The 16,378-nt window shown below is 35.8% G+C and overlaps 1 protein-coding gene across 1 annotated transcript; it reads left to right on the top strand.

The window, feature by feature from the left end:
* Window positions 1–694: 694 nt before the first annotated feature.
* Window positions 695–15,383, top strand: wif1 (wnt inhibitory factor 1). The gene is made up of 10 exons (XM_079622023.1): window positions 695–956; window positions 1,101–1,240; window positions 3,595–3,703; window positions 4,326–4,466; window positions 7,190–7,285; window positions 8,265–8,360; window positions 10,410–10,505; window positions 12,402–12,497; window positions 12,750–12,845; window positions 14,507–15,383. Exons 1-10 carry the CDS (start codon window positions 818–820, stop codon window positions 14,635–14,637), a joined length of 1,140 nt encoding a protein of 379 aa, XP_079478149.1. The 5' UTR covers window positions 695–817; the 3' UTR covers window positions 14,638–15,383.
* Window positions 15,384–16,378: the final 995 nt, after the last annotated feature.

Here is a 16,378-nt window from a genome sequence, read left to right on the forward strand (position 1 = left end):
TACATAATTATGTTTGAAAGGAGGCAGAAACCATTATTTTTTTCTAACAAAGCAGTTTCCACTCACAATGGAGTTCCGATGGTATATAAACGTTTATTTGATTTGTTTTTAAATTATTTATAATTATAATAATAACAATTATTATTATTATTAATTTAAATAAAAATATATTGACTAACAATTGAGAAAATCAAGTCCAAGCTTGCCAAGTAGTAATTATAATAATCTTTTTAAATAAATAATTATACAAAGCATATTAGTTCATATAAATCTAAGGTAATGTGAATTAAAAATATTAATTAAAATCCATCTTTGAATTTTCCAAAAGGTTTGTGTCAAATATCTGACAGAGATTTAAACTTTAAAAGCGTTTATTCCAAGTACAAATAATTTAATTTGGTGTCGACATACATTGAAACAAGAGAAAATAAATAAATAGAAATAGGCTACTACAAATAAAGATGTTGAGAGAAGTATCCATACTGAATTTGGTTGAACCAACAAGAGATGCCTTTTGATGATATGGAAGAAAATATTTAATTATCACGCTGTTTAAAACATTAATGATCAGCATGTACTATGTACATTGCACAAAGATTATGGAGTGGGGCGCCTTAGCTTGTATTACGCTACGCCACCTCGTGGCAAGATCTGTGAATTGCAACTCCTGTTGCGTACAAGTAGCTCGCGGAACAGTCCGCGCGAATCATTCTGTCAATTGAAGAGTAAGACTCGCTCGAGACACATTTAGTGCACGGGATTGGAGCGAGAGGGGAGATACAACAAGCCGGGCAATTCACTTTAAATAAACCAAGGGATGGCTTTCAGGACGCCTGCTGTTCAACTGCACCTTAAAACGTGTTTTCTTCTGCTTTTAGGGGGTCTAATGGAAGCTGCCCAGGAGCAAGGAAGCATGTACATGTGGATTGATGCCAATCAAGCAAGAATATTAATTGGTAATAGTGTTTTGCGTGGCTTCTTAATGGCACATGAATGTTATTAGAGCCCAATTGTAAACCAAGACAGTGTATAATAATTTAATTGAAGTTTTTTTTTTAATTCATGGGAAGCTTGTGAATGCTCAATGCTTTATTCAACAGGTTTTGAAGAGGATATTTTAATAGTTTCCGAGGGCAAAATGGCCCCATTCACACACGACTTCAGGAAAGCACAGCAGCGAATGCCAGCAATACCTGTCAATATTCACCACGTGAACTTCACCTGGCAAGCCACTGAGCAGGTACTGTGTGTGTGTGTGTGTGTGTGTGTGTGTGTGTGTGTGTGTGTGTGTGAACCTTCATTCTGAAACGTTTGATGGCATGATCAGTGTCGCTTTACACTGACAAATCATTATCCTGATTGTCTTTTTCCCCATTAAAAAATTAAACATCTTAAAAAACTGATTTGATTTGAAAAGCAGAATTATTGAATTAAGTTGTTAAATACTTTAAAAATAAGTTGTTTCTTGTATCTGCAAGCTTTCCATTTTATTGATTTGTGATAAAAATGCTCGTATAAATAAGCTATTTTAGTATAACTTTGAATTAGCCTACAATTAAAATTTTGAAACTATTTATTTACAATGTTTATTTTTATTATTGTTATTTATTATAGCCTATTTATTACTCTTATTTTGTTTTTGTATTTTTCTGTTTCTGTAAATAAAAAATAAAAAACTAAACATCCTTAAAACAAGTTAACTTATTTTGTAGAAAATAAGTTCGTCAATGAGTTAAGAATAATAATCTCAATTCAAAATATTATCTTTGAAAGCTAATCTTATTTTATGCCGTTTTGCTTGTCAGCTGAATGTATCATGTTTTAAAAGGAAAAGGGTCAGTTCAACTCTTGTGGTATTTTGCATGTTGGTGTTGTAAAGCGGCACGCGGATCAAAGCGCGGGCCCGCCGCGTGAACGCGCCTCCTCATGCATGTGCCAAACATCTGGGTCGTCATCAGTACACTGAGAGCACGCGTGCCAGAGCCCGCGCTTTATTTCACAACGAAACTTCCATTTGGAATCACTTTGTTGCGTTGTTATTTTTTGTTGATCCTCTTTGTAATTCGTTATGGTTTTGGCAGAAACTGTGGCAATTGATGCAGAGTTTTCCTCCAAGATTTAATAATAATAACAACTATATATTAGGCTGCATGACTAAAATCAGTAAGGATATCTTTCAGATCAGATTTTAAAACTCAATATAAACTAAGGCAGCTATATGTTTTCATGTATAGCCTATTTTATTTTTATTTATAACCATTTTAAGCATCATAAGGCATAATAATGAAAGCAAAATATAAGCAACATTTTATACCCACTAAAATAATATTTAAATATGATCAATTCAAATGTATTTGTATCATACTTTTCACATTAAAAAGCTCTCCAAAGCATTTTTAATAAGAATATTGTCTTTCAGATAACATAATATTGGTAGTTTCTGTTGATTAAACCAATCTCCCTCAAACTAAATTTTTTTATTTCAATAAACTTAAAATCTTTATGCAGCCAGGTTACTTAGGCTACTTTTTTAAGTGAAACCAATAATATTTACAGTGTAATAAGGTGACAACAGCAGTGAGAAAGGTCATAAAATGAGCATATACAAAAATCAAAGCAAAAATGTTTTACAATATAATGAATACAGTGCTCACATAGCGCATGCACCAATTTTCCATAAAAAAATGTCAGTTTATTAAAATGTCAATCCTGAATGATGGCTATTTATTGCCTCTTTAATATGAATCGCTTGTTGTATTCCTCGTTCGGATGAAAGCGCCTGCTAAATGATTAAATGTAAGTGTAAAAACAAACGCTCTTGCATTCACCACAGCTTCATTCACAACTTTGTATGTATGTACCTAAACAGGGATGTACAAGATTCTCTTTTCACAAATGATCTATCTTTGCACGCCGGGATCATAATCTGTGAATGGCATGTTGACTTGACGAAAGAGCAGCAAGAGGGCGAAATTAAAATAGCAAGGGGAGGGATACGGAGGAAAAAGAGAGCCCACTCTGTCCTGGCCCCTGTTAGCTTCAAAGACGGCCGCTGAGGCTTTAGAACAAAGGTCTCCGGCATAAAAGGCTGGCGGCGAGAGTTATCTGTGTTGGTTATTACCATTCAGCTGTAGGATTAGCTAAGCTCTCCACACAGCTTGTGTACTTTTGCCTCCATCAAACGCTGCCCAGCTTTTACACTCCGAAATCTAGAGACCAGAAAAAAAGAAAGGGAAAAAAGAGCCGTCTACCTCGCTTTCATCTCCTTTTGGGACAGTTTTTTTTTTCTTTTTCGTAGCGCATGTTTGGCCTCGCCATCACGGCTGTCCTCACCAGTGTGTAATTCTCAAAGAGTTGAGGTCATTAGTCAGAGAGTGGAGGAAATTGATTGCCTTGCAAACTTAAGGATACCCTGAACCCCTCTTTTTAGTCTTTACAGATGTATGTGTGCTCCTGTCATGAACCACATGCAACCTTTTTTTGTGCTATTGTCCCAGATGCCCCTCTTTATGCAAATCTACACTACCTCTTTTAACGTTTTTGAAGTCTAAAACAAAGTTCACCTCTGTTTATCTTTATTTTTGTCTTCTTCAGGCAGAGTACTTCTATGAGTTTCAGACTCTGCGTTCAATGGATAAAGACATTATGGATGACCCTACTGTCAACATTCCTCTCTTAGGATCAGTGCCACACAAAGCTTCCGGTGTGCTTTTATTCTTTATATACTGTGTGTGTGTGTGTTTATATATATATATATAATTTTTTTTTACTCTTTTTTAAAAATTAATGTATGCATTTCACTGTTTTTCCTCTTAACAAAAGTTTTGATGATAAACTGGTGGAATTGTGCAATAACGATGATGTGCATATACAGGTGAAACTCGAATAAAATTAGAATATTGTGCAAAAGTTCATTTATTTCAGTAATTTAAAAGGTGAAACTAATATATTATATAGACTCATTACATGCAATGTGAGATATTTCAAGCCTTTGTTTGTTATAATGTTGATGATAATGGCTTACAGCTTATGAAAACCTTTTCACAATATTCTAATTTTGAATTTGGGGTTTTCATAAGCTGTAAGCCATAATCATCAACATTATAACAAATAAAAGCTTGAAATATCTCACTTTGCATGTAATGAGTCTATATTATTAGTTTCACCTTTTAAGTTGAATTACTGAAATTTTGCACGATATTCAAATTTTTCGAGTTTCACTTTAAAAAAAAAATCACATCTAAATTATGATTCTTATAACCCATGAGACTTGTGGTACATGGATGCTTAAGGTCAACTAATCAAAAGCGGTTTTGTGTACTCAGTGGTCCAGGTGGGCTTCCCATGTCGAGGTGACCAGGATGGTGTGGCAGCATTTGAGGTGACCATCCTGGTGATGGATGCTGGAGGAAACATCATCCTGAGGACACCACACAATGCCATCTTCTTCAAAACGTGTCAGAGAGGTGAGCTTTCAAACCTTCCATGTTCATGCACAAAATGATTGAGTGAGATAAAAGAGATTGTTATGGGAATGTAAATTCTGGATCAGATATTGAAACTGCCTAGAAAAAGCCTAGAAGCTATTTTATTACTCCGAAGAGTTTAAGGTCATTCACCTCAGCTTAGTTTCATCTAAAATAGAATATAAACAGACATAAATGAAACATTTGTTGACATATAGTATGAGTATAGAGCTGTAAGATGAATATGGTGTTTTGGAAATGGCAAGATGGTAAAACATTATGTGAGACATTATTGAGATCTAAAACTCTAGAGAAGACATACACGGATATTCAAAAGTGTGGGGGCAGTAAGATTTTTTTTTTTAAAGAAATTAATATTTTATTCAGTAGGGATGCATTTAATCGAATAAAAGACATAGCAAATACATGTATTATGTTACAAAAGCTTTCTGTTTCAAATAAATGCTGCTTTTTTAAAACTTTCTATTCATCAAATAATTCTGAAAAAACAACAATTTATTACATTTTCCATAAAAATATTAAGCAGTACAACTGTTTTCAACATTGATAATAATAAGAAATGTATCTTGATCACTAAATCAGCATATTATAATGATTCTTGAAGGATCGTGTGACACTGAAGACTGGAGGTTTAAAATATATGAGTTATTTTAAATTGTTATCATATTTCATAATATTACAGCCTTGGGGAACGTTAAAAACATTAATCTTACTGACCTTAGTTTTAACTTTTGAACAGCAGTGTATGCGAGAGTAAAGTTTTTTTAACCTGGAAACTTCCATTTGCTCTAGAAGAAACCACCTATACCAAAATGTATTTAAAATAAATGTATTTCATACTAAGTATACTACAAAACCATTAACATATTTACTGACATATCACTTGAGACTTACTGATATAAATATTATAATTAAACTTTATTTGGAGTACTTCTTTATTGCACAATGCACACGTCTTAATATTAAGACTAAATATGTGTTTTAATATCACTATTAGGAAGGATAGTATGATCTCTGTATAATATCAGTCTTTAAATTCATGATATTTAAAGTGTACCTAAAGTATGTTTAGGTAAATAGTTCCACTTAAACACAATCAAATATACTTTAGTTATACCTCAGAACTACTTTCCGGATAACTAAAGTACAAAATAATTTGTTCCAATTTAGCAGACTTTTAAGTATAGTACAATTACAGTATTTATTACTACATTACTACATATATTTAGTATAATACTACAATTAGTATGATACAACAGTACAATTGCAGCGTATTTATATTAATGTATTAATATATGTATTCAACATTTATTTGTAGTATACTTAGCATAAAATAAATGTATTTCAAATACATTTTGGCATATTCATTTTTCACTTGGGAGATGTTATTTATGATTTTGAGCACGGTTTGTCTCTTCTTTAAGTGTATTTGGTAAGAGAAGCAGAGATCATGGTACGGGTGATTCTCAACCTCACCCACAAAGCCATCGCTGGCTCATGAGGTCATGTGAATCCTACCAGCTGCAGCCCTTTAGAATGAGCGTGTTATGTTTTTCTCTGATCCCCCCTCCCTTCTCACACACACTAACCTCACGGTGTTGCATTCCCCTACACACCCTTCTCCACCCCTCTCCATTCGGCGTGTAGACTTCACAGATCAAATGGTCCATCTGTCTGAAGCCACCCCGCAGGGAGGAAGCGAAGTGTTTCCTAGTGACAGCTGAGGGTGCCTTAATGACTAGTACTCACAAGTTGTTTTTTTTAAAGTCTGGCTTCTTGAATTTCACCCACAGGACAAAATGACATTGACGAAGTTGATATAGCTTAACACTTTCAAGTTTAACCATTATTAACAATATTGGACATTTAGTTTAATGAACATATCTGCATGGATGCTGCATTGAACGAACCTTAAAATGGTTATTTGAACCAGTAATTAATATTTAGTCATCATTTACTCGCCATCGTGTCATTCCAAACTTGACTTTTCCCTCCATGTGGAACACAAAAGGAGATGTTTAGCAGAATATCCAAGCTGCTCTTTTCCATATGATGAAAATGAATGTAGACTAAGACTAATGGGGGGTAGACCAATGGGAACAGTTTATATTCTGCAATATTATTGGCTTGAATGCACTGACACTATTGGACGAGTTGGATGATGACATCACTGCTTCATAGCTGAATTGAACTCATTAATGAACTTTACACAGTCTTTTTAAATCTTTGTATGATTAAGAGACTTACATTTATGATTTTATTCACTGAAAATCCTGCTTGACAGCTTCAGTCCCCATTCACTTTCATTGTAAGGAAAAGAGCAGCTTGGGCATTCTGCTAAACTTCTCATTTGGTTTTTCACAGAGAAAATAAAGGCATATGATAATAACAGAATGTAAAGTACACTAAACTGCATAGTCTTTAAAGATGGTCGTGAATTACAAATCAAACCTTTCTGCAACAGCATATGGGGCCACATTGTGTTTGACAGAGTTGTTGACATTGTGGTTTCACCTCAAAGCTATTTCCCTCCTTTTATATGCTGGTGTCAGTACTGTTATTGAATTCACTGGCCTTTCAACTTCTCCCGGAATCTGATGTCCTTGAAGTGGCGTAGGAAGGGAGTAAGTTATGGAGAGTTTGGTGAAGATAAAAGAAAGGAAATGTTCTCACCATTTATGTCTTCTCTCCTCTTTCTGAAGCAAAGTGCCCTGGTGGTTGTCGCAATGGAGGCTACTGCAATGACAGGCAGGTCTGCGAGTGTCAGGATGGGTTTTATGGGGTGCACTGTGAGAAAGGTAACCATATTTATATAGACCCACCATCACATTAAAGTCAGTAGGCAGGTTACTGATAGTGTAGTTTACTACATGAAACAAACTCGAATAAAAAATAATAATTTATATTTAATGAAACTTAATTATATATTTTAACATTACAATTTAAATATAATATTTATATACATTTTTTGATGAATAGTTTTGGTCTTTCACTGTCTACCTGCAACAAAACAAATCCATCAACAACAGATGTGAGCATGTAGAACCTTGTGTCCACTGACAATGCCAAATAGATATAAAAAAAAATAAAGAGAAGTAAGACTCTTTTTTTCAGAAAGGCAAGCTTCCTTTGGAAACAAACGAGTGCATATAGTTTATTATGATGATGATTATACTCAACCTCAGGGCATCACTTCCCAAAATGCCTTGTGCAAATTACAAAGTGCGGTTAAGCCCGCTATGTACTCGTTTATATGAAAGAATGGAGCATGCATGTATTCTAGAAGGTTTCTGGAAAAAAATATGAATTACCCAGCAGGTTGGGAGGCACAAACATGTGTTTTTCATCTATTTACAACTTTAAAGAGCGGTTTACCAAAAAAGGCTTCCATTAGACGCTGAATATGCGCTCAATATCCTCATTGTTGCTCTGCTGTGTTTGTACATAAACCGCTTCCACAAAACACCTTTCATCTAACAGCTTTTGGCTGATTTGTTTTCGTCTGCATCGCTGCCAAAACCACAAAGTTTTGTGCTTTTCATATCATGAAACCTGCAGCCCAAACAACAACAGCAGCAGCAAGAATTTTCATTTTCAAAATAAAACATTAATGTATTGACTGCAATAATGTTTCAGCCTGGAAGCTCTGTGAAATATTAAGTGACATTTTGCATTAAGATAATTTGCATCATTTGGGCTGAGCTACTAATCATAAGCATATATTAAGGCGTTATTATTTATATATAACAAACAAAACCCTCTTTTCCTCATTTTTAGCCCTGTGCTCCCCTAGATGTGTGAACGGTGGCCTGTGTATGAGCCCAGGTGTGTGTGTATGTCCTCCGGGCTACTTTGGACCCAGCTGTGAGAGAGGTTGGTTTCCTTCCTGTTACTGCCTATCCATCATGCTGCTATTGTGCTATCTTATGCCACCGTTCATTATAATATTAAAGTGCCCCAACTATGCTATTTTAAAGGCTTCTAATTTTGTTTTGGAGGTCTGCTACAACACTTTTCTTGCATCCAAGGTCCAAAACACTTAAGTTTTGTCATCATAATATACATAGCAGCATCACTTTATATCTCATAGTATCTGAAAGGGTATTTGCTTTTGCTGCACAAAAAACATGTCTTCTTTACATGTCGACAACACAAACCAAACTCTTCCAGGCTTCAGCTACAACTACAGCGTTTGAGGTCAATGGAGATGTTGTTTACAGGCAGACAATGAAGACCATAGGCTGGCATTATGCAAATGTGTTAAAAACCTTCATAAGTTTGTGCAGGACGTAAGACTGTAAATACTGACAATTCGTTCCAGGCCGTTCAGAATCGATTCTTTCTTTTGGGAAGCAATAAATATCTCGTTCAGTAATGAAACTCTGGAGGGCACAGGTCCTTTACATGCAATCTGCAAGCAATTACATCATTAACGCGTGGCATAAGCTGATTGGCCACTGCTGCAGCTAATGAGATTGCTTGTTCAACAATTAAAAAGTTTGGTTCACTGTTTGCTAGTCTATCCGAGTTCATAATAATTCAACTTCTTTAGATAAGCGAATGGTCTTTTCCATGATCTGCATTTATCAGTTTATAAATGAAGCAACACACCTGCTCAAAATCATGTTTGATGTTTTGCAAGTTGTGTTGGATGCAGGGAGTGAATAATTAAGCATATGAGCAAAGCTAGCGTGAGAACGTGTATTCTGAGTCAATAACAGCAGCGGCAGCAGGAAGAAAACTTTGCTTTGAGGTTACAGCCAAGCATAGCTTGCGTGAGATCATGTTTTAAGTGAAAATAGTTTTTTTTTCCATGAAAATACAATGTACAGGATTGCATGTTACCCTGTGGTTTTACTGTTTGTTGCATGATGACTACATTTAGATGGGCAGTTCGAACACTGCAATATATATATAGATAACACTGCAGCATGCATGCTTGCTCAGGTGGTTGCTGGGGGTTATTTTCCTCATCTCTATCAGCTTGCAATGTGACATCATTTGTTAAAGTCGCACATAGTGCTCGTTCTCATTAGGTAATTTTGAGCCATATTGGTTCAGGAAAAAACAAGCTAGTTTAGGCCAATAGTTAAACAAACCTGAGGATATGGCACCGAGGTACACATTGCAAAAGTCACTGGTATTCTGGTCTTCACTAGCACAGATTTAAGAATTTAAGTCATTCGGCAAAGCAGGTCCAGGCACACAAAGCATAGTCCATTAGCGTTAAGTCCAGGCATACAGAGTCGGCAAGCATGCAGTTCTCATATTTGTAGCAGCAGAAGTACATGTCTTGGAGAAAGATCTATGTTGGGGGGACTAGTGTCCTATTGTCTTTCTGTTGTCTCTGTGAGGATTTAAAAATGTCTGCAGCATTTTTTACACAAATACATGCGTGTGTTTGCTTGCATTGTGTCATTTGTCTTGTTCCTGCTTTGTTGGGGGATTTATGTCTATTCATACAACAGCAGCATATCTTACATGCCGTCTTCTATTGGCGGTAGAACGTCCATACTTGCTCTGCAGATCTAGTCAGACAAGACCAAATTCATTATCATGCTATAATTATTTAGTGTTATGATTTAAATCTCTAGTTTAAGTTCAATACCTAGTATCCAGGCTGATAGGTTCTGTGTTTGCTGTAGGCTAGTACTGCAGCACATTATCAGAGATCCTCTGAAACCCTCCACCATTTATGTCTAGATTTATTTTTGTAAAGCAAGAAATTGTGATCGCAAACTCTACATGTTTTTTACATTTTTATTTTACAGCTGTTCTTAAAGGATTTAGAACAAATGCCAAAACCATAAAACATGATCTACCAAACCGTTAGATAAATAAATAAAAGCACAAATTGTTTGTGTGTCATTTCTCTTTGTAGTTTGTGACATGTTCACTGCCTTGTTTTCTCTGCATTAACAGCTAACTGCAGCACCACCTGTTTGAATGGAGGGACGTGTTTCCATCCTGGCAAATGCATCTGCGCCGTGGGCTTTGAGGGGAGCCGCTGTGAGCTCAGTGAGTTCAGCTACACGCATCTTCATCAACACTGTGAAAGGAACAAACTACAGTCAGACCACAGTAGCAGCACACATTCAAAATGATCCAAACAAAAACAAACAAATGCCAACTTGTTGGCCAAACCCAAGGATTTTCAGATGGGCTTTTAGAGGGGGAAAAGGTTGTTAAATAAGGACTGCAAATACTAAAGGGTGTGGTTCTATGTGTGTGATGAATCATGGGACCATTGTAGCCTTTAAACTAAGGTTTCGGCTCAGTGTGATTTAAAAAAAATTAATTCATATTTTTATTCAGCAAGAATGCATTAAACTAATCAAAAGTGAAAGTAAATACATTAATAATGTTACAAAAGATTTCCATTTCTAAAATTTCGATTCCCTATTTTTTAACCGTTCTATTAATAAAAAAAATACTGAAAAACATGTCATGGTTTCCACAAAAATATCAAGCAGCGCAAATATTTTCAACATTTATGATAATAAGAAATATTCTTGAGCAGCAGATCGATACGGATCATGTGACACTGAAGACTGGAGTAATGATGCTGAAAATGCAGGAATAAATTACATTTTAAAATATATTCAAAGAGAAAACTACTCATAAAAAAGTACCATTCAAAAAACATTAGAAATTCCTGAACTCATAGCTTAAAAGTGCTAATTCTCTTCAGAGTATTTGGATTTCTAACTAAACAGCTCTATTGATTTATAATGTTGAGTGTTAACTGGCGGTTACATTTTTATCATCATCTTTCAAAGGGAAAGCTGTGTTGTTTTTCTTTGGTTGTAATAGGCTCACTTCCAGAAATTGCCCTCAGAGCAGGTCTCCAAGTAAACTTCCTAAGTGAAGTGTGTTCTCACATTAGTGTTAAATGGGCCGGCACCTACTTGGGCAAACACAGGATGTAATGCAGTTGTGTTGTCACCCTAATCACTAATAACAACCTCATGAGCTCACATGCACTCAAGCAGTGTGGCGTTTTATCTCAGGCGCTGTTCTCTGGCACAGAAATACTGTATATACACACTTGCTTTGCTTCAAAGGTCTGTAGTCTAGTTCATTGGTGTTTAAACAACTCTACTTTGACCCCAAATATCATCCTTTCCTGTTCAAAGACAGGAAGTATTGCAGTATTCAGAGGTCTGTAAAGAGAGGGAAGAGAAAATATTGAAGTAACATTTATGTAACTTTTTAATAGCATTAAGCCAGTTGTTACTGTCTGATCCATTGCGGTATCGTGTTCTCTGTCAAAACGTTCTGTGACATAAACGCCCGGAGTCCCATTGAGGTCATGTTATGTAAAGACCCAGTTTCATGGGTATTGATTTCGTTGATTTGTCAAGGAACAAAGCCTCCGCTGAATATCAAATATGCAGGTGTAAGAGGATCTGTGAGCGTTTGGAAAGGGTCTGTCCGCCTGTTATTTTATTTCTCAATCACTTTTCTATACTTTTCCATAAATTTTTTTGTGTTAAAAATATATAACATTCTCCAGTTTGTTTACACTGGCATGAAGTATATTTAACATCTTCCTGTCTCAAAAATCTAAATTTTAAATGTTAAATATATCATATTTAAATAGATTTAAAAATTATAAATAAATATCCTCCTCACTTCCATTAAAACTGAATGGAGAAATTAATTTAGTATAATTATCGATTTGTTGTTACTATATGTGTATCAACCATTTTGATTGACTGCTTTAAAATGTTATAAATTTAAAAGAGTTCTTTGTCAAGATGATCTTAGCATAATATGAATAACAGATATTTCCATGCAGCAGTTTCTCATAAGACTTAAATTGTACGGTTAAATAGTAAACAACTCTCCCCTTTGCAGTCTATGTTGTTTTTGGGATTGCGATAATGCAGTTTGCGATGTTGTTGTCTGCAGGTAAATGTCGTCAGCCTTGCAGAAATGGAGGCAAATGCACAGGGAGGAACAAATGCAAGTGCAGCAAAGGCTACCATGGCGATCTGTGCTCCAAAGGTGAGATTATCTCAACTTGGCAGAGGAACTGTGGACATGTTTGATCAGAAGCACATGTTCCACTGCAGCATTGCTCTATACGCTTTGCTCACGCACAAAACACGCACCGTAAAAATGAACCGCCGGTGCTTGATTGCACCTTAAATTTTCCACTTGGGCTGCAGGCTTGCTGAACGGCACATGATACATTTCTAAGACTAAACACTGCGTCTCTGTGTATGGCTGAAAGTGTATGTGTATACGTGTGTGCAGCTGTCTGCGAGCCCAGCTGTGGAGCACACGGGACCTGTGTGGAGCCCAACAGGTGCCAGTGCAGGGACGGCTGGCATGGACGTCACTGCAATAAGAGTAAGACAACATCCCACATCCCTTTTTCCAAGGCCAAGTTTCTAATTGCCACCTGGAAATGGATTAGAGCAAGAAATCCGCTGTAATGTCAGGGTATTACCATGGATATTTAGACATATTACCATAGTTTTCTGGACACGTACAAATTATATTCTTGGTGGCACCGTGGAGTGCAATGCAATCATTGTTTACACAAACTAAAATGAAAACAGCTTTGTTAACTGAATTTTTTTTAAATTACCCATAAAACTAACAAAACATTTATTTTTATTTTTTATCTATGGTATATTATACAACTTTATACACGGGTTTCTGTGCAACGTCATCACATAGATGCGCGCGCATCTAAGAGGCAGAAAGCAACAGTCTTTACGGCTATATCTAGCAGAAGCAGAGATAACGCGGAGCTGTAGTGCTGTAAACTAACCTAAATGCATAGGGTATGTCATGTTTTTATGATTCGCAAACTTAGTTGGACAATTTCATACTAGTCAACTAACTAACGTTTTACATAATTTTATATTAATATGCAAATGAAACACAAGCAAACAGATTCAACTCTGAAATTGCAGTTTATTATTGAGTCAACAAGAATTTACAAACAATGCGAAATCTACGTTAATTACAATGTTCTTTTACAGAACTCGGCATAACATATAGCGGTCTTGCCTCTTGGATGCGCGCGCATCCGGTATTGTTTGTATACAAGAAACCTGTGTATACAACCCACTTGCAGTAAAAATGAAATTGCCACTAGACTGCAATGGCACTAGATTTAAATGTTTTTAAATGATACGAGTTAAGGCATTAACTTTTGCAGCTAAAATTACTAAAACAATCGAAATATTTAAGTGTAGGAAAAAAAGATAGAAAAGCCTTTGTGTAAACAAAAACTAAACTTAATTGTAAAGACAAATTGAAAAAATAAATACATTTAAAAATCATAATCTTCTTGGTGCCATGCGAAAGTAATGGTCTGTATTAAATATTTTATTTTTTATTCATTATTTTAATATTTAATAACAAACATGGTACCACAATATCTTTTGTCTTACCCTTATGCATTTAGTTTATAGTGCAATTTAACCACTGGTTTAGCTAAATAAAAGATTTTTACAGTAAGTAGTACCAGGGGCCAGTTTAATATCCTACCATTATATTTATATATATATTTATATTTACACCATTTGAACTAAAACCCTGGCAAATTGCTTGTTTTTGTAGTATAGTCAAAGGCCCGGTTTCACAGACAAGGCTTAGATTAAGCCAGGATTAGGTCTAGGTTCAATTAGGGCATTTAAGTAGCTTTTATAAACTTGTCTCAAACCTGCATTTTGGTTTAGATCTAAGCTTAAGCCTGGTTTGTGAAACCAGGGGAAAATATCTTATTTTCATGAATTATTTTAAGATTGTATTATTTATAATGACCATGGTACTGCAACAGTAATGTCTGCGTTTGTGTTATCCTCTTACATTTAGTTTACAACCATTGGTAAAGCAATTTTTACCACCTATTTTTTCTTATTTTCCCTACAAGGGTTAAGTAGTATTGAACGGTTTTATAGCAAATATATCAATGCACAATTTGAACTAAAACTTAAGAATAAATGCTGTTCTGCACGATTCAACGCACTACTGAACTGCTTGCTCTCTTCCTCCAGGATTTCGTGGAGGAGTCTCCACCAGCCAGCGGGTCTCTGGTCCCAAGCACAAGTCTCAGCCTGTGGCAACGAAGGACACGAAGGAAGCACCCGAATCCAGTCAGCCCTCTGAGACCAACTACGTGGTTTAAGCCTCTAAATTTTGGGCCAACGGGTCCATTTTCAACGTCGCCTTCCCCAGAACAAAGCTTTCATCATCCTCTTCCGATCCACATCGGGACACTCCCAAGCTGTACTGCTGCTTTCTCAGAGCGAGACTTGTTTTTGTAGGACGGTAACAGTGTCTTATTTTACCACACTAGCGCCTTTGATATAATATCTCCCACAGTCACCCTTCATCGAGCTTCTGCCCTGCGTCAACCGAGAGGGGAGTGAGTCACATGGTTGTGGTGCGCGTCTGATGTTTGTGCGTAGCCCTGCGGTTTAGCTTCAGATGTGGCGCTGAATCACTTTGAGAAGTGTACGTTACGATCCGAGAACTTCCGGGTGTGGATCCAGCTTTTCTTAGGATGGTAATTGCTGTGTTTGGCTTGTGCTCGAGGTTCGTCTCATTGACCTGCTCATTTTGTAAACATATTGTCGCCATTATTGTCACTAACATTCTTTTTCGTGCAAATCACACTCGTGTAGTAGCTTCTCCAACAAGTACTTGTATAAGTAATATGTATGCTATTGGTGCCATGTAAAATTGAAATATAAAAATATATATTTAGATATGGGTAGATGGTCTTTAAGTGTATGCTTAGAGTTTTCATACGCATGTATAACAATGCACATAAGCTGCTTGTGATGTCATAAACATTAAGCCAAAAAAAAAGTTTGGAAAAAAAATATTTTTCATGTGACTTCATTACACAAATAAAACATGTTTTCTTGGAGCCTGTGAAGATGAAGCGTCTTAACTCTTAAAGGGACAGTTCTGTCATCATTTACTCACCTCCACCGTTCCAAACCTGTATGACTAACTTGTGTTTGTGGAACACAAAGGGTCTTGGACGAAGTCTGTCAAGCTCAAAAAAAAAGACATAAAAGTATAAAAATTGTCCATGCAACTCACTGAAAATCTTTCATTGGTGTGTTCACAAGAACAAATTTGTGAATTAATTTGAATTATATCAAGTTCAGTACCTCTGTTAAACTCAGTCAATGGCTGTCAAGTTAACAGCTCCCTGGAGGTTATTATTGGTGAGTAACAACTTCAATTTCGGTCCGTTCCACACTTTAGGCCATCTAATGGCTTTAGAAAAGTTAAAATATAGTTGTATGGAGGACTTATATAGCACTCTGTAATGTTTGAATGATGATTTTAAAGCTTGAAAGCAGAATGACCAGGAAAAAAAATAATAATAATATGTCCCCCCCTTCAAGGCTGACAAAGAATACAGACAAAGTGAGGAAAGGGCCAAAGCTCAGGAAGTAAATTATATATACACACACACTAACATTTTAAAATGTTGGGTTTTTGAAAGAAGTTTCTTACACTCACCAAGGCTGCATTTATTTAATCAAAAGTACATATTGTGACATTTAATATTTTAACAATGTAATTGATTCCTGTCATGGCAAAGCTGAATAGTCTTCAGTGTCACACGATCCTTCAGAAATCATTCTAATATGCTGATTTGGTGCTCAAGAAACATCATTATCAATGTTGAAAACAGCTGTGCTGCTTGATATTTTTGTGGAAACTTACTTTTTTGTTTTGTAGGATTCTTTGATGAAGAGAAGTTCAATTTATGTTTAATCATTTATTTGAGGCATTATAAATGTCTTTTGATCTATTTAATGATCCTGTATGGCACAGAGCTGGAACATGACTCTTAGATTACTTAATCTTTCTTTAACCTGCTTAAATGTTATTCCGTCATTTGT

The sequence above is a fragment of the Phoxinus phoxinus genome, assembly GCF_949152265.1.
Source record: "Phoxinus phoxinus genome assembly, chromosome: 9".
In the NCBI taxonomy this organism is placed as follows: Eukaryota; Metazoa; Chordata; class Actinopteri; order Cypriniformes; family Leuciscidae; genus Phoxinus; species Phoxinus phoxinus.

What these genes read in the sequence shown, in the direction of transcription:
- wif1 (XM_079622023.1), top strand. Translation starts at nt 818, where the DNA reads ATGGCTTTCAGGACGCCTGCTGTTCAACTGCACCTTAAAACGTGTTTT. An exon ending in TGGACCCAGCTGTGAGAGAG is followed by an intron (nt 8,361 to 10,409) that starts GTTGGTTTCCTT and finishes CTGCATTAACAG; the next exon opens with CTAACTGCAGCACCACCTGT. An exon ending in GGGGAGCCGCTGTGAGCTCA is followed by an intron (nt 10,506 to 12,401) that starts GTGAGTTCAGCT and finishes TGTTGTCTGCAG; the next exon opens with GTAAATGTCGTCAGCCTTGC.